This window comes from Trichechus manatus, unplaced genomic scaffold (assembly GCF_000243295.1).
Source record: "Trichechus manatus latirostris isolate Lorelei unplaced genomic scaffold, TriManLat1.0 scaffold00254, whole genome shotgun sequence".
Lineage (NCBI taxonomy): Eukaryota > Metazoa > Chordata > Mammalia > Sirenia > Trichechidae > Trichechus > Trichechus manatus.
This window is the reverse complement of record NW_004444190.1, coordinates 248722-267595: the sequence shown is the minus strand read 5'-3', so window position 1 is coordinate 267595 and position 18874 is coordinate 248722. Positions and strand designations below refer to the sequence as shown.

The 18874-nt window shown below is 41.9% G+C and overlaps 1 protein-coding gene across 6 annotated transcripts in view; it reads right to left on the bottom strand.

The window, feature by feature from the left end:
- CASP3 (caspase 3) overlaps positions 1 to 18874 on the bottom strand; it is a 48318-nt gene that overhangs the window by 17653 nt on the left and 11791 nt on the right. For 4 of the 6 annotated variants that reach the window (XM_004389668.2, XM_023724661.1, XM_023724662.1 and 1 more), the window contains 2 exons: positions 5243 to 5310; positions 3040 to 3164 (listed from right to left, as the gene is read on the bottom strand). In XM_004389668.2, the coding sequence (XP_004389725.1) occupies positions 3040 to 3164; positions 5243 to 5295 (178 nt within the window). In that variant the 5' untranslated portion in view covers positions 5296 to 5310. Of the gene's footprint in view, positions 1 to 3039; positions 3165 to 5242; positions 5311 to 5914; positions 5938 to 13349; positions 13370 to 18874 lie in introns of those variants that run through there. The other 2 variants (XM_023724659.1, XM_023724660.1) reach the window with 2 other exon arrangements.

Genomic DNA, 18874 nt, shown 5'->3' with positions numbered 1-18874 from the left:
TGGATCAAAGACCTAAATACAAAATCAAAAACAATGAAGATCATGGAAGGAAAAATAGGGACAACGCGAGGAGCCCTAATAAATGGCATAAACAGAATACGAACCATAAGTGACAATGCACAAACACCAGAAGAGAAACTAGATAATTGGGAGCTCCTAAAAATCAAATACTTATGCTCATCATAAGACTTCACCAAAAGAATAAAAAGACAACCTATAGAGTGGGAAAATATTTTTGGCTACGACAAATCTGATCAGCATCTAATCTGTAAAATCTACAAGATAACTGCAAAACCTCAATAAAAAAGACCAATAACCCAATTAAAATACGGGCAAAGGACATGAACAGGCACTTCACCAAAGAAGACATTCAGGCGGCTAACAGACACGTGAAGAAACGCTCACGATCATCAGCCATTAGAGAAATGCAGATCAAAACTACAATGAGATACCACCTGACCCCAACAAGGCTAGCATTAATCCAAGAAACACAAAACAATAAATGCTGGAGAGGTTATGGAGAGACTGGAACACTTATACATTGTTGGTGGGAACGTAAAATGGTACAACCACTTTGGAAATCAATTTGGCACTTCCTTAAAAAGCTAGAAATTGAAGTCCCATATGATCCAGCAATCCCACTCCTTGGAATATATCCTAGAGAAATAAGAGCCATCACACAAATAGATATATGCACGCCCATGTTCACTGCAGCACTGTTCACGACAGCAAAAAGATGGAAACAACCTGGGTGCCCATCAGTGGATGAATGGATAAACAAATTATGGTATATGCACACAATGGAATACTATACAATGATAAAGAACAACCATGAATCATCTCATAACATGGAGGAATATGGAAGGCATTATGCTGAGTGAATTTAGTCAGTCACAAAAGGACAAATATTGTATAAGACCACTATTTTAAGAACTCAAGAAAAGGTTTAAACACAGAAGAAAACATTCTTTGATGGTTACGAGGGGGGGGAGGGAGGGAGAGGGGAATTCATTAGCTAGATAGTAGACAAGAACTATCTTAGGTAAAGGGAAGGACGACAGAGACTACAGAGGAAATTAGCACAACTGGACCAAACTGAAGCTAAGAAGTTTCTTGAATACAACCAAGCAGTGAGGAGTTGCCAGACCTGACCTGGGACAGAGTAGTAGGGGCAAGGGCCTGGGGACCATGGTTTCAGGGGACATCTAGGTCAACTGGCGTAACAAAGTTTATTAAGAAAATGTTCTGCATCCCACTTTGGTGAGTGGCATCTGGGTCTTACAAGGTAACAAGTAGCCATCTAACAGGCACCAACTGGTCCCAACCCAACTGGAGCAAAGGAGAATGAGGAACACCAAAGACACAAGAAAAGTATTAGCCCAAGAGACAGAAAGGGCCACATAAACCAGAGACTTCATCAGCCTGAGACCAGAAGAACTAGATGGTGCCTGGCTACCACTGATGACCACCCTGACAGGCAACACAACAGAGAATCCCTGATGGAGCAGGAGAAAAGTGGGGTGCAGAACTGAAATTCTAGTAAAAAGACCAGACTTACTGGTTTTATTGAGACTGGAGGGACCCCAGAAGACATGGCTCCTGGACTGTTAGCCCAAAACTAAAACCATTCCTGAGGCCAACTCTTCAGCCAAGGATCAGACTGAACTATGGGACATAAAATGATACTTGTGAAGAGTGTGCTTCTTAGCTCTAGTAGATACATGAGACTAAATGGGCAGCTCCTGTCCAGAGGTGAGATGAGAAGGCAGAGAGGGTCAGGAGCTGGTTGAACGGACATGGGAAATCCGGGGTGGAAAGGAGGAGTGTGCTGTCACAGTATAGGGAGAGCAACTAGGGTCATACAACACTGTATGTATAAATTTTTATATGAGAGACTAACTTGAATTGTAAACTTTCACTTAAAGCACAACAATAAAAAAAAAAAAGAGGAATAAAACAGACATATTCCCTCCCCCACTGAGCTCACAGACTCATAGGGGAGGCAGGTATTAAATAAGTAGCCAAATAAAAACAAAAATAGAAAAAAATAAAATATGAAAATTATGCAGCTATATGAAAAAATGCCTATATTATATTAAGCTAAACAAACAGGATGCAATATTGATTGCATATTATAAATAAAATGAAGTTTTAAAAACTGTCCATGAAAAAATATTGGGTAAAAATACACCAAAATGTTAGTTAGAATTTTTTGGCATTGCAAAGGATTTTCTATATTCTCCAGAAAAATATTCTGAATTGTATTATTAGACTGAAATTTTACACAGTATAGAGACTGAGAAGGGGATCTGGTGATTAGGCTGTGGTGAATTAAAAGAACAGTTTCAGTAGAGTAGTAGAGGTAAAAAACAGAGAAAACCAGGTTTAGGAGGGATTGGAAAGTGGAGATGGCAAGCTTAATTTTAGGTTCAAAATTTAGAGAACAAAGAAAGGAAACAAAAATCAGACCAAAACTTAAGAGGAAGCAGAGTAAAGAAAGATCTCCTTAAGATGGGGATAAGAGTTCCTCAACAGAGCAACCGAAGATACAAGAAAATAAAGCAGAATGATATATAGATTAAAAGCTCAAGCTCTGGAGTCAGCCAGATAAGGCCTGAATCCCAGCTTAGTTACTAAAGTCTCTGTATGGCTCTGTACAAGATTTTTAACCTTTCAGAATCTAATAGTAGCTACTTTTCAGGGTTATTGTAAAAAGTAAAAATACTAGTACTTATTCTTTGTAAAGAACCTTCCATTAGCATTAAAGAGGGAGCAAGAGGATAAAGAATCAAGGTCACAGAAAAGTCAGGGCAGAAGAGGCGAAGCATACAGATAGGAGAATAGTTCTTGGAAGCCAGAAAGATAGGTACAAGGGTTAAGAGTTCATGTTGTATTATATGACCTGTAGGATAGTGCCCTATCTCTATTCACGGTTATCCTATGCCATAGTTTTCTGACAAAAAACAGATCAACACTATTTTTAACATCTCAAATGGTATACATACTTGCAAAGGACAAAAAATTATGTAAGATATATACCAGTGCTTGGATGAAAGTTTTTATTATTAATTATTATACATAAGCCCATCTCAGGATAATCCATTTTGTAACTACTGTCCAAGGATATTTCAGAGTCCACTGATTTGCTTCCATGGAAGATCTTTCTGTTTAGAAATCAAACAATAGTTTACAAAATTAGAAATGACCAATGCTGCTATTCACATTAATAAAATTTTAAAAACTCATAAGAATAGCTAACATTTACTCAATATTAAGAGAACGTACTGAAGGTCTTTAAGTTTAAATTTCACAACAATCCATTTTACAGATGAGGGAATGACCCTCCATGAGGCGAAGTAATGTGCTGTGGGTTATGGAGATATTATCAGCACCAAGGTTGATAGCATCTGTTGGACTTCAGAGTTCAAGCTTTTAATCTCTGTATTTATGTTTTCCTCTAAATGTTGATAAACTTTTCATCAAATAAGTTTTATCCTTTAACTTTGTGAAGTATTTTATCGTTCAAGGTAAGAGTAAAATCTTGAAAATTACCCCAAAATTATAGGAAACCAACAAAATAAAAATATGATTCAATGCACAATATTTATCAAAATTCCTAAATTGTCCCTTAAATTCTGTGAGCTGAACAAATTAGTAATTTATTAATACACAAAAGCACTACTATAAACAACTGAAAATATTGCCTGGAGGTCATCTATCCAAAAACCAGGGGTCTGCAAATTTTTTCTTAAAGGGCAAGATGGTATGTTAGATTTACAGGCCATACAGTCTCTGCTGCTGCTATTCAACTCTGCTGGTGAAAATAGCCCTGAACAATATGTAAATGAATGGGTGTGGCTGTGTTCATAAAACCTGACAAAAACAGACCACAAGCCTGACCCCTGATCTAGACCAAGAATCAGGAAATAATAGGTCAAAAAACAACAACAAAAACTCAAACCTTTGCCGTCGAGTCAATTCCAACTCACAGTGACCCCATGTTTCAGAGTAAAACTGTGCTCCATAGGGTTTTCAATGGCTGCAGTCTTAACAGAAGTAGATCACCAGGCCCTTGTTCCATGGAATCACTGGGTGGATTTGTACCACCAACCTTTTGGTTAGTAGTCTAGTAGAAACCATTTGTGCCACCCAAAGACCCCTAGCTAATGAGTCACAGAACTATAACTACCGTTTCCCTCCTTAAGAGACAGGTACTCTACCAGCAGTGTGTGATAGCTAGACTGAGAGTGGACACGCCCGAGAGACCCAAAATGCTTGGGAATGTGAAGGTACCTAATCAGTGGACCATAACAGCCCTAAACCTGTTTTGGGCTCCCAAGCAATTTGCTATTTAAGTGATGTTTCTGTATGGTAATGAAAAGTAGGTAGGAAAATGTGTAAATCACTTTACAGAGGTTTCAAAAAAATATTTTAAAATGGAATTGCATTTCAAAGGCTTAATTTCTAGGATAATTCCTTTACCTATAACCCAGTTCCCTAAAGATGACATTTAAATTAAACACTGCCAAATCTTATTAGCAGCTTGTTAATAATATTGCTGTAATACTATCGTTCAGTACTAAAATTAATTTGTAATTCTTGGGTTAGCACAGAAGAATGTTGGGTCCCTGAAAGAAACTATTAGAATTAAAAGTATCACAAAAAATTCTAATCAATAATAATAGATGTGAATTAAGAATGTTTGAGTTTTAACTTTTTCCTTTCTCAACTTGCTAGTTACTGAAAGCATTTACAAGTACAGTACCTCAAAAAGAAAGATGAGAAAAACAAAAAGATAATTCGTAACTAGGCACTGAGAGCTGGCATTTCATTTTAGTCTTAAAGGTTATAAATTAACAGGAGGCCAATAAACCTCCCCCAAATACAAAACCTATCCTTCAGTAGAGCAATATAGGAAGGTACAGAAGCAACTGAACTTGAGGGTTTGGCCTTTCCTAGGGCATCCTTCTGGTTCCAAGACTGTGTTTCTGACTATAGGTCTGACACTGTGCTTAGTCTTTAGATGCCTCCTTTAATCCTCTTCACAATTCCATGAAAGTTTTGAAGATGAGATTCAGAGAAGTTAACTGTGTAAAGCCACACAGCTGTCTGAGGGAAGAAGTCAACTTAGTCTCTCTGGCTAGAAAGTCCATACACATTCTGCTTCCCCACTCCTCAAACTTTGCTATATTAAATATACTCATTTTCCTCTGATTATATAGGATTGCATTTAAATACTCACGTTTCCAAATTTTTAATGGATTTTGAATCCACTGAGTTTTCAGTGTTCTCCATGGATGCTTTTATTAACTAGAATATAAAGAAAATAGAAGTTAATCCAAATCAGCCATTATAAAACCACTGTACTATATTCACTATCCCAGTGATTATTCCTCCAAGTTAATACTTTATATGGGCATTTTTATATTAACGTTACCTCCCCTCTGCTCAAGCTTCACCTTTACTGCTAAAGGTTTCTATGAGTTGAACAATGTCCTTTCTTCCCTTTAACTGAGATATGAACAGTGAAGTACATAAAGTGCACAAATAAGTGTGCAGCTCAATGACTTTTTACATTTGTATACTTCCTCCCAGATTAAGATATAGATTACAGTTTATTTCTATTACAACAGATCAGGCCACTTGTAAGAAGAACTCAGCCCTCCAACTCAACACAGTACTTTGTTATTTTCAACTTGTTAAAAGAAAAAACAAAAAACTTCCCACCAAAATAGTATAACTCAACATAATACCACTGTATAATGCTTAGCTTCCCAAGAGATACAGCACCAGGAAGTTCCAACCTCCAATAATTTTTATTCTTAAACTAGGCTTTTGTTTTAGTCATCTAGTGCTGCTATAACAGAAATACCACAAGTGGATGTCTTTAACAAAGAGAAGTTTATTTTCTCACAGTAGAGTAGGCTAAAAGTCCAATTCAGGGTGTCAGCTCCAGGGGAAGGCTTTCTCTCTGTCAGTCTTCTCATCAATCTTCCCCCGGACTAGGAGCTTCTCCACTCAGGGACCCCAGGTCAAAAGGATGTGCTCTGCTCCTGGCACTGCTTTCTTGGTGGTGTGAGGTCCCCCTCTCTCTGCTTGCTTCTCTCTTTTGTACCTCAAGAGATTGCCTCAAGACACAATCCAATCTTGTAGATTGAGTCCTGTTTCACTAACACAAATGTTGCCCATCCTCCTTCATTAACATCATAGAGGCAGGATTTACAACATGTAGGAAAATCACACAATACCAGGAATCCTGGTCCAGGCAAATTGATACACATGTTTTTGGGGGGACATAATTCAATCTATGACAGCTTTGGAATCCCAACTTCTAATTCAGGGTGGTGAAATGGTTTACGAAACGTGGAAGTGTAAGCTAAAGTTTCTTCTTTCATTTTTCACCTCACACAGTGAACAAGTCCTTATAAGCAGCTACCACTTACCAAGCACTTATTATATACTAGGTACTATGTTAAGCATCTTTAATCTTCTGAACAATCCTGAAAGTCGGGAAACTCAACTCCTACAGAGTAATTTTTTCTATGACTCAAAGCTAAATGATGGAGATCCAGGGCTTTCCCCTCCCACTCTGCTCTGCTGCCTCTGAAGAAGCCAGCTCCTTACTATTTGTCTTCTAAAGTTCTACAGTGTCTTCTCTAAGCTTTCCAGAAGCAAAGGTACTTCCAATGGCAATATACATCCTTAGATAAAGAAGTAGGGGAAAAAAGCAAACGAAAACCTTTAATGACCTTCTTCAGCCTCTCGAAGCCCTGGTTATCTAAAAAATTTCAATAAAAAAATGACTTTAACCTAGCTCCTACAGTAAAATCAGAAAACCTAAAAGAATATACAACTCCACCAACAGGACTCAACCACAAAAGCCTTTGTAGAACGTCCTAGGCCTCATTTTTCAGTCTGCAGGAAAATGTAATATCTTCCCTTCCCAAAGCCAAGCTCTCTCCTCCCCTCCTTCCAGTCTTGCTTGCACTTGTGGTGGGGGAAGGTAGAAAAGAGAATACAGAAAGAGGATGTGTCATCATTTTAACCACAGAACAGGGGATGGTGTTTCATCTTCTTCCAAAGCCAGTCTATGTTTTGCAATTCTATGAAGGATCTTTGCTTTTCTACCATCTTACTTACTGTAGGCTTTCTAGAAAAGCAAGGGAAGTTGGTGAGTACAATTGGGGTGAACCATCCTTTAGTTAGTGATTTAGAAAATATCGGAATCCTTATTCTCTGTCCTTAAGCATAGATAATGCGACCCAGCTGGAGTTGAGCTCACAACGCCTCTCAAGGGCTCATCAACTGGGCTCTGAGGTATAAAGACAATAGCTAAGGTAATCTTGGAAAATATCTTTTAGGGAAACTTTCACACAAACTATTCAAACAGAACACAAGACTTTCCACTCCTATCTTCTTCTATTAGCATTTAGTGACTACAAAATTTGTTGGACCAATGAAGACTCTCCTGACTGAAACCTGTACCAATGATTGTTAAAAAAGACTACTCAAAATGTAGGATCACAGTTTCTAGCCAGCCTGTGAAAAGGTGAAGCTTTCAAAGGTGTTACCCATTTGTAATGTTCACATATACTGATGACTCTGTAATGTTCCTTGGACTGGGGCAGACATGGCTGTGGCAGCGTGCTTGTCCGTTTTCCCACTTTTGCTTATTCTGCAATGTTCTCTGGACTTGGACAGACATGACTCTAGCAGCATGCTTGTCCGTTTTCCCATTCCTGCCTATTCTGTGGACTCAGGAAGACATAGCTGCGGCAGCATGTCTGTCCGTTTTCCCGTTCTTGCTTATTCTGTAGTTTCCTTAGACTTGGGCAGACATGGCTGTGGCAGCGTGCTTGTCTGTTTTCCCATTTTTGTCTATTCTGTAATATTTCCTTGGGTTTGGGCAGACATTAGCTCTGGCAGCATGGTTGTGTTTCTCACTTTTGCCTTTTTGAACATATGCCAAATAAAACTTGCTTTTTGCTTTACTAAACTTTGTGATGTTTTTACACTACAACATTAGTCAGTAAGCAAATATTTAGTGAGCACATGCTTTGTGCCAGGTAATGTTCTAGGCATTAGGACAGAATGGAAGATAAGACAAAGTTCCTATTTTCAAGGAACTTTCATTCTAGAAGAAAGAGTAACTATAGGTACTATAAGACTGCAGATACCAACAAGGGTTATGAAGAAAATAAAACAGAGTAATGTAATACAGAGATCGGGGCTGTGAGCTACTTTAGCTAAGGTGGCCACAGAAGTCATCTCTGAGGAGACATCTGTGTTGAGATCTAAATGATGAGAAGGAGCCTGCCTGCCAACAGATGTGGTGTGGAAAGCACCAGCAAGCAAAAAGCACCTGAAAGATATTGGTGTATTCATGGGGCAAAAAGACGAGTGTATTAGTGCACAGTAAAGGAAGGGAAGGAGGGAATACAGATTAAGTAGGAAAGACAAGATCACATAGGGCCTTATGAGCCAGGAGGAACTTTGATTCTATCCTAATTGCAATGAGAAAACATTGAAGGGTTTTAAGCAAAGGAGGGACAGTGTGCTTTAAAAAGATCACTCTGGCTGCTGAGTAGAGAATGAACTGCAGAAGTTCAGAGTGAAAACACATAGGCTAACAAGAAACCTTCTGTTAATAGTCCAGGCAAAAGATGCTAGTAGCTTGGACTACACAGTTGATTAGTAGATACCAAAAACCAAACCTGTTGCCGTCGAGTCAATTCTGACTCACAGCAACCCTATAGGACAGAACAGAACTGCCCCGAAGGCTTCCAAGAAACGGCTGGTGGATTCGAACTGCCAGCATTTTGGTTAGCAGCCAAGCTCTTAACCACCGTGCAACCAGGGCTCCAATTAGTAGATATAGGTAGTTAAGTGTCTGGAACTCAGGGTAGAGATTAGGGCTGGAGATATATTGGGGCATTCTGATATTTAGAGGTTTACTAGAGGAAGTGGAGGCAGTAAAGTAGACTAAAGAGAAGAGAGTGAAGGAGTGGAAAACCAGATGAATGTGACGTACCGAAGTATGTCTTTCAAGGAGAGAGTGTTCAACCTTTTCAAATCTTGCTAAGAGGTCAATTCAGATGAGTACAGAGAATTGAACACTGGCTCTGGCAAGGTGATTGGTGCAGTGGGGGGCTGTCAGGAACAAATGGCCTTAATACTCAAAATAAATTATTGAGTATTCTTTCAGTGGGGTGCTGGGCATTATCTAGAGGACTCTAAGGGATTATCTGATTCTATATGGCGTGCCCTTTGACCTTCTACTGACTGGGTAGAAGTTAAACCTTAGCAAATGGATAGTTACACAAATGATTCTTGTCCACAGCAATAAAATGAATTTTGTCTTCTAATGACAAAACTGATTTCCACCCTATAGAAAAGATGCTGTTGTTGTGTACTACTGAGTTGATTATGTCTTATAACGGCCCTATGTGATGGAGAGGAACTGCCCCAGAGGGTTTTCTAGGTTGTAATCTTTATGGAAGCAAGTTGACAGGTCTTTCACTCACTGAGCCACTGGGTGGGTTCCAACTGCTTACGTTCTGGTCAGCAGTCAAGCATTTAACTGTTGAGCCACCAGGACTCCTTACAGAAAAGATGACCTTCCCAATTATATTTCATTGCCTGTTAGGATATTAACCAGTTTTGCATCTATTAGCAAATTCATTCATTATACCCACTGTCTACATGTATGCCTGTTCTTCAAATTCTGTTGGATTGGCCTTAACATCTTACTGGTTCCCTTATTAACTGAATAACATATTTGACATGTGTTCATTTTATATTTGCATGAGAGTAACGCTTTTAACTTTTTGAAAATTATACTTTAGAAGAACCAATGTTGTTGGCCCAGCTGAGAAGAGGATAAAAGTACAAAAATTTGAGTAGACACAATTCTTCCCAGTGTTCCTGTGAAGAGGAAAGGAGAATGGGGTAATAGTTGGAGGGGGACAAGAGGTCGAGGAGGTTTCTTGTTTTGTTTAAAGAAGGGCCATATTAAGGCATGTTTTTATGCTGATGAGAATGATCCAGTGGAAAGGGAATAATTCTAAGAGTGAAGTTCTTAAAGAATGAAAGGGTTTGGAAATCCAGCTTATATATGGAAAGGTATTAGTCTCAGATAAACGGGACAATTCGTTCATTGTACGGTAAGGAAGACAAGCATTTTGGCACAACACAGGAAAGTGTTATGAATCTGATGGAAGGATGAGGTACTTCTCATATTATTGCACCTATTTTCCCTATATTTAGAAGATAAACTACAAGACAAGAATCCCAAAATATTCTCTATCTACAGTTTCATGTGTACCTACCCATGTAATTTACCAAGTTAACACCAAATGTTAGCACAATGTTAGCAACGGTGCATGAGATTGGCGTTCTCAATCACTACTGGAAGGGACAAAAATTGGTGTAACCTTTTCAGAGCATTCTAACAATATGTCTCCCCAACTGCCCTCTCCCCGCAAAAAGTCTTTAAGTTTGACCTAGTTAAATTTCACTTCTAAGAATGCAGCCTCAGGCAATAATTATAGGAGGTGAGTGGACCAGAAAGGGAAGGGACATGTATTATTCATAAGAAAAAAAATTGAGAATTTGAGAACAGAGAAACAGTTTTAAGTTATGGCATATCCATACAAACGTTCATGGACCTATAACAATTTTTAAGAAGTTATCAATGACATGGAAAAAGTCATAATATAAGGCTAAGTGAAAATAGGCTATAAAACTGATGAAATACAGCATCTTTACTCATATTTTCTTTAACAGTGGCTGTCTCTGGGTGATGAGATTACTGATAGCTTATTTGGTCCTTAATATCCTTCTGTAACTTCTAATTTTTCTATAACATCTATGATATGGATTGAATTGTATTCCTACAAAATTTAGTTGAAGTCCTAACCCTTGATACCTGTGAATGTGACTCTGTTTGAAAATAGGGTCTTTGAAGACGTCATCAGTCAATATGAGATCATACTGGAATAGGGTGGGTCCTAATCCATTAAGTATGGTGTCCTTACAAAAGAGACACAGACACAAACATAAGAGGAAAGATGACCATCTGATGATAGAGGCTGAGACTGGAGGCACAAGGCAAAGACTACCAAGGATCTTGGGCCATAACCAGAAGCTGCGGGAAAGGCATGATTCCTTTTTATGATTTTTACCTCTTTATTGATATTCTCAATTTGTTCCTACATCATTCTCCTGTCCATGTTCTCTGTCCATGTTTTCCTTTAGCTCTTTAAGGGTATTTAAGACAACTGCCTTACAATCTTTGTCTAGTAAATCCCATATGCCTGGGCCTCCTCAGTGATGATGTTATGGATTGAAATGTGTCTTCCCAAAAGATACACTGCAGTCCTAATCCCTGGTACCTGTGAATACGACCTTATTTGGAAACAGGGTCTCTGAAGACATAATCAGTTAGACTAACATTTATTGACACAGCAGGGTGGGTCTTAATCCAATGTGAGTGGTGTCCTATAAAACAGAAGAAGATACAGAGAAAAAAGGGCCTTGTGAAAACGTAGCCACACTTCAAGGAATACTTTGCCTAGTGTCTTCAGAGAGAATATGGCACAGCTGACATCCTGAATTTGGATTACTAGCCCCCAGAACTGTGAGACAATAAATTTCTGTTATTTAAAGCCACCCACAACGTGTGGTATGTATTTTGTTATGACAGCCTTGGTAAACTAATACAATCTGCACTGTTTTTGAAGTTAAAAAATAGTAATAAAGATTATTTTATAAAATAATATCAATAATGGCAGACTGCATCAATCAGGATTGAGCTAGCCAGTTAAGTTCTCACCCTGTATCAGGAGTGACAAAAACAGACGTACTTTCCTATAATGAAAGTGATCCCTTACATGCTCTATACCATGCTTCAGTCTATCTGCCTTTCTTTTTCTCTTTGAAATAGAGGTCCCCAGGTATGGAAAATTCCACTACCTCAAGCAGCTTGCCTGGCACATCCCATTAGCTTTACACTAAAATCCTGGTTCCTTTATTTGGCACGTCCCGTAGCTTTACATTAAAATCCTGGTTCCTTTGCTTGACATGCTCCGTAACTTTACATTAAAATCTTGGTTTCCCTCTCCTTAACTGCTGCCCAAAACTAGAGGAAATGGGAGGAAACTGGTTTAGGCACCATGCTGACATTCAGGATAACCTTTTAGTTTATTAAATGTCGTATACATAGTAACTTCTCTGCCTCTGGGTGGAGTTTAGCGGCCATTTTCTGAACATACAATGCATGAAGTTACACGTAAACCCACTACGCCTGCATAGTATGATAAAGAATATTGCTGATGTAACTTGTATGAACTTCCTGCTTGTAAACCCCATAAAAGTAACTTTCCCTCTCACCCTCCCTGAGCAGTCTTGGAGGCAGCAGCCCTGACTGTTCCTTTCCTTGCACAATGAAATAAAGGTGCCCTTCCAATCTCACACCTCGGTCTCTTGTTTATCGGCTGAGATGAGTCGCGCCGATCAGAACCTGGGGTTTCCAGCCAGCAACATTCCCCTCAACCTTTGTATCCACCTCGCCCAGGCCCTTCTCTCCCGAGTGGGCTTGCTGCCCCATATGCAGAGCAGAACAGCCTTTGGGCACCCCAGTTCGGTGACTACTGAGAACAAAAGTAACATGAGGGCGACTGATTTTCGGGACAGCAACAGCACAACAGAGCCCAGAGGCATGCACCCCCTCTGACAAGTCCCAGCAGCAGACACCAGCATGGTCTGGGTCCACCAACCTTTCTCAAAAAGTGATCTTTATAACTGGCAAAACCATTGCCCCAAGTATTGGGAAGACCCTAAGAGAATGCAGGCTCTTTCTGCCTCCATCTTCCCCACTAATAACCCTAACTGGGCAGATTGTCAGGCACTGCTAGATGAACTCCTGACCCCAGAAGAAAGGTACATGGTTTTAGAAAAGGCTAGGGATGAGGCTGACAAGTGCCATGAAGTGCAGAGAGTAAACCAGCTGGGGCAGAGACCTTCCCTGTGGGGGGCCCTGATTGGGATCAGAATATGGCTGAGGGACTGACACCTTGCTTATCATAGGAAGTGCTTTTTAGAAGGGTTGAAGAAAGGAGTGCCTAAACAAAAAAACCTTAGCAAAATATATGGGATCAAACAAGAACCAATCGAAGAATCCTCTAAGTTTCTGGAAAGAATTTGAAGCTTTTAGGCAGTTTGCATACACGGACCCTGAGAGTCCCGAAAATGCTCGCATAGTGGATATGATTTTCATCAGGCAGAGAAAACTCCAGAAACTTGCAGGAGGTGTGGAGTTGGGGATCTCACGGCTTGTTGGGTTTGCTTACCAGGTATATTCCAATCGGCACTGGGAACAGGAAAAGAGAAAAATCACCGATTAGAAGAGACAGGCTGCATTCCTGGTCGCCACCTTGTGAGGAAATGACCTGTCTCCCAGTGGCCCAAGAAGAGAAGGGCCTGTGAGGAAGGAAGGAGGTGAGAGGTCCCAACCTCCGTTAAGCTGAGACCAGTGCGCCTGGTGCAAGGAGAGAGAACACTGAAAGAGAGAGTGCCCTAAATTCCTACCCAGAGGTAAGAAAGAGCCTGGGGCTGCCTAGTGTCCCGTGATGCTGATGGGGGAAGACCTGGAGCCTCTGGTAACAATGAAGGTGGATGGGGGAAATCTGTATGGTTTCTAGTAGATACCAGAGCAACCCACTCTGTCCTGACCCAGGAAAAGACAGCCCCAATGAAACTAACTGTGTCGGTTATGGGAGTCTTGGGTAAGAAGGAGAACCCTCCCTTCCTCCAGACTCTTAACCTGCTCCATACAAAGCAAGTCATTAACACATTCTTTTCTCTACATGACTGACTGTCCCATTCCCTTGCTGTGAAGAGAGTTTGTTGTGCAAATTCCAAGCACAAATTTCTTCTGCTAAAAGGATCATGCAGATGGAGATACCACCAGAGAATGGATGGTGACTGCAGATGGCCCTTACCGGGCTTAGTCACCCACCAACTGTAATGCGGAAGGACACTACCAGGGATCGATACGGCCAGACACCAAGGACGCACTGGTCATGTGGGTATGGGCCAATAAAGTGCCAGGATGTACCAAAAATGTTCCCCCAGTGACAGTCGAGCTCCTACCTGGCATAGCCCCCGTACCCCCGCCCCCAACTTAAGCAATACCCCATCCAGGTGGAGGTATGATAGGCACTGGGCAAAATCATCACCAGATACCTGAAACATGGACTGCTCAGACTGTGTCAGTCACAGTTCAACACCCCCATCCTGCTGGTGAAGAAGAAAAATGGAGAATACTGGTTCATTCAAGACGTGTGAGCTGTCAACCAGGTAACAGTCACAGTCCACCCTGTGGTTCTCAACCCGTATACCCTGCTGTCAACCTCGTCGCCCATCTTTTCCAGATTCACTGTGCTAGGCGTGAAGAATGCCTTCTTTTGCATCCGAGTGGAGAAGAAATGTCGGTACATCTTTGCCTTCAATTGGGAGGACCCAGGAACAGAACAGAAACAGCAGTTGTGCTGGCAAGTCCCCTCACAGGGCTTTAAAAACAGTCCAACTCTTTTTGGATCAGCTTTGGCCCAAGAACTGAGACAAGTGACCCTGACCAATGGTATCCTCCTCCAATACACGGATGACCTACCCATTGCCAGCTGCAGTGAGTACAACTCAGTACAGAACATCATAAATTTTTTTGAACTTTCTGGAAAATACAGGGTATTGGGTCTTGGAAGAAAAAGTTCAGGCCAACCAAAAGGAGGTGATTTATCTGGGCTTTAAAATCAGACAGGGAGAGTGAGAACTCCTCCCTGCCTGAAAAGATGCTATCTGTAGATTGGCAGCCCCTATCAACTGGAGACAGCTCCGTGGATTTTGGGTTTTTTGCCACATCTGCATCTCAAATTTCCGACTTATTGCCAAGCCTTAGAGGCAAAAGACACAGACCCCTTAGGATGCACTGGGACTGCTCCATATGAATAAACCTTTTGAACTGTTTGTACATGAGTCTGCCTAAGTGGTGGCCAGGGTATTTAACCAGACTCTCGGGACTTGGAAGCTGTTGGTGGCAAACTTCTCCAAGCAGCTAGACCCAGTCACGGGGAGAAGGCCGGTGTGCCTTCGGGAAATAGCAACCACAGTATTAATCATCAAGGAAGCTGAGAAACTTACCCTTGACCAACCTCTCCGGGTGACCGTGCCCTATTCGGTTCTAACCATCTTAGAGCAGAGAGGGTCACAATGGATCTCCCCAAGGCGAATGGCCCAGTACCAAGTGGTGCTGTTAGATGACCCAGCCACAACCCTATGAGAAACTGCCAGTTTAAACTCAGCCACCCTACCACCGACCTTGACAAAGCAAGAAAAGGAACATGACTGCCTAAAGACCACTGACCTAGTGTTACCAGTTGGCCAGACCTCATTGAACAAACCAAACTCATTGCCATTTAGCTGATTCTGACTCATAGCAACCCTACAGGACAGAGCAGAACTGCCCCACAGAGTTTTCAAGAAGTGCCTGATGGATTCAAACTGCCAACCTTTTGGTTAGCAGCAGCAGACCTCACTGACAAGTTGCTCCAAAACCTAGGCCTTGAACTGTTCACCGATGGAAGCAGTTACATGGAACAAGGAGAAAGGAAAGCTGGATATGTGGTGATCACTTCAGAAGAGGTTCTAGAGGCTAACACGCTTCCCCCAGATACTTCTGCCCAGAAGGCCGAGCTCACTGCCATGCTGCAGACCCTTAAATGGCCAAAGGTAAGTGTTATGGATTGAATTAATGTCCCCCAAAAATGTGTGTATCAATTTGGCTGGGCCATGATTCCCAGTATCATGTGGTTGTTCTCCATTTTGTGATTATAATTTTATGTTAAATAGGATTAGGGTGGGATTGTAACACCCTTACTCAGGCCACATCCCTGATCCAATGTAAAAGAAGTTTCCCTAGGGTGTGGCCTGCACCACCTTTTATCCTTCAAGAGATACAAAGGAAAAGGAAGCAAGCAGAGAGAGGGGACCAAGAAAGCAGTGCCAGGAGCAGAGCACGTCCTTTGGACCCAGGGTACCTGGAGCAGAGAAGCTCCTAGTCCGGAGAAACACTGATGAGAAGGCCAACAGAGAGAGAAAGCCTTCCCCTGGAACTGACACCCTGAATTTGGACTTTTAGCCTACTTTACTTTGAGGAAATAGACTTCTCTTTGTTAAAGCCATCCACTTGTGGTATTTCTGTTACAGAAGCACTAGAAAACTAAGACAGTAAGTAAGCAACAATTTATACTGATTCCAAGTACACATTTGGGTATTGCATGCACACGGGACAATCCGGAAGGAAAGAGGGCTCCTAACACCAAGAGGTAAGGACACTAAATATTCTCAAGGGATCTTACAACTTTTACAAGCCATTCTCCCACCCACCCAAGTAGCAGTAGTACACTGTAGAAGGCATCAAAAATGGGACACCTGGTTGCCAAGGGTAATTATAAAGCAGATGCAGCAGCAAAAAAAGCTGCAATCCAACAGAAACTTATTGTAGTAGCCCTACTAATTCCCCACTTGGAGTTACCGCCACCTGGACTATTCCCAACAAGACCTGGGGGGGCCACTCTGGATGGATGGCTGTACACCCCCCATTGAAAAGATTTTCATTCCATCAAAACTCATGCACAGAGAGCCTACCAATATACCCACTACGGACACGACGGACTATGTGATTGGGCTGAGATATTTAACTGGACCAAAGGTCCATGTTACTATTTCGGCACTGGTAAAGAGCTGCCCTACCTGTGCAAAAAATAATCCCAAGAACACTCCTGAAGTGCCCCCACGGGTCCAGTGAACTGGGGCAATGCCTGAAGACTGGCAGGGGGATTTCACTGAGATGCATCGAGCTTCCGGGAATTACAAATATCTGCTAGTCTTTAGCAACATCTTCATTAACTGGCTTGAAGCTTTTCCTCACAGGACTGAAAAAGCCACTGAGGTTGTGAAGCACCTCCTGAACGAAATCATCCCTTGATTCGGGCTTCCCATCTCCACTGGCAATGACAAGGAGCTCCATTTTGTGGCCTTTGTGGTACAGTCGGTGGCAACTGCCCTAGACATTAATTGGAAATTACACACAGCCTGGAGACCCCAGTCCAGTGGTAAAGTAGAGCAGGTCAACCAGACTCTGAAGAGACACCTAGCAAAGCTGTGTCAAGAGACCAAGTTGGTATGGACAAAGGCACTGCCTATGGCCCTGTTTAGAGTTCAGTCCGCCCCTAGAGGCAAACTAAAACTTAGTCCATTTGAGCTACTATATGGGCGCCCTTTATTAAAGAACACCAATATGACCATTGTAGCTTGCCTTAATATTGACCCACCTCTGTATTTCCATGAGGCTGGAAATGTTCAAGTTACTAAATACTTGCAGTCTCTTCTGGTGACGCTGTCTTCTCTCCACAGATATGCTCACCTGAGCAGCCTATCTGAGCCAGAGGTGCCTCTCCATCATTACAGCCTGGTGACTGGGTCCTTCTCAAGATGTGGAAAGCCAACCCCCGTCAACAGAAGTGGACCAGCTCCTCTGAAGTCCTCTTGGCTACCCCAACAGCTATCAACTGCAATGGGCTCAAAGCTTGGATCCACTATATTTGAGTAAAGAAAACCACCCCGCCAAACGCCAAGGGACAAACTCATCAGAACTCTTGAGAACTAGACTTGTGAGCCAGTTGAGGACCTTAAGTACTTGTTTCCCCGACACCCTCCTGCATAGGTGAGATCCCCCAGAGACTCTTAACATTGCTGATAACCTTGGTGTTAGTATTCCGTCTCCTATACTTGTATACTTTATTTGAACTGGTTAGATTGCTGTAGACCTTTGGGTGAGCAGAATCAATCATGAACAGAGTGATGTGGTTATTCCTAGGAGTTGCCTTATGTATAAATGCTGGATGGGATTTCAATGTTCTTAATAGGTAGCACCAGGCAGCTGTAAACCGCACCGCATGGGCAAACAATTGCTGGATTTGTTCATACTCCCCTTCGTATGCAGGGCAAGGGTTACTCATAATCCCTGTATCTCTCCATCCAACTTACTGATTAAAAGAACGGGGCGGGGGGGGGGCAATTAATAAAAACAAAACTCTAGGCAGAGTCCAGTACAGGACTGTGAAGTCTGCCAACTCATAATACCTCAACAGTAGATCAGTGGCCACGATGAAAGGCCAAATGTTCAAGTATATATCTGATATTTGCCCCCTCCCTGAGAACATGCCAAACAATTCCAAGCCAGGCTACAATTAAGAAAGGACACTGTTCCTGCACGACCAATGTCCAAAAAGAAAAGGAGGGAATAAGACAGCAGTCCCCAGGCAGCGGAAAATTTCACTGCCTCGAACAGCTTGCTTAGCATGCCTCACAACTTTACATTAAAATCCTAGTTCCTGGGGACTTCTGGGCAACATGGTGCTCTAGGCAGAAGCACCACACCGTCCCTCCACAGCAAAGATCTGAAAAACTAAGCCAAACAGAGAAAACAGCAATCTGAAACCCTAAGCATCAAATGAAGAGATAAAGAACTCAGCCAAGCACCAAATGGAATAAGAAACTGACAGAGAACAGACAGCAAGGAGAGATACATGCAGAGGTCCCCTGTCAGCTAACACAGCACAGATCTGCCATCTTGGACTCCTATCAGAGACCAGCAAACAGGGGGTATGAGAAAGCAGGTTCATGGACCTACCAGCAGGAGACAGATGACTGGTAACCAGCGATATACGCTTTCCGACCCCCTACCCTTCTTCACACCCCCTCGGCCTCCTCTGCTTCCCGCGGCCATGGTCTCTTGGCCGGGAAGCACCGGCTG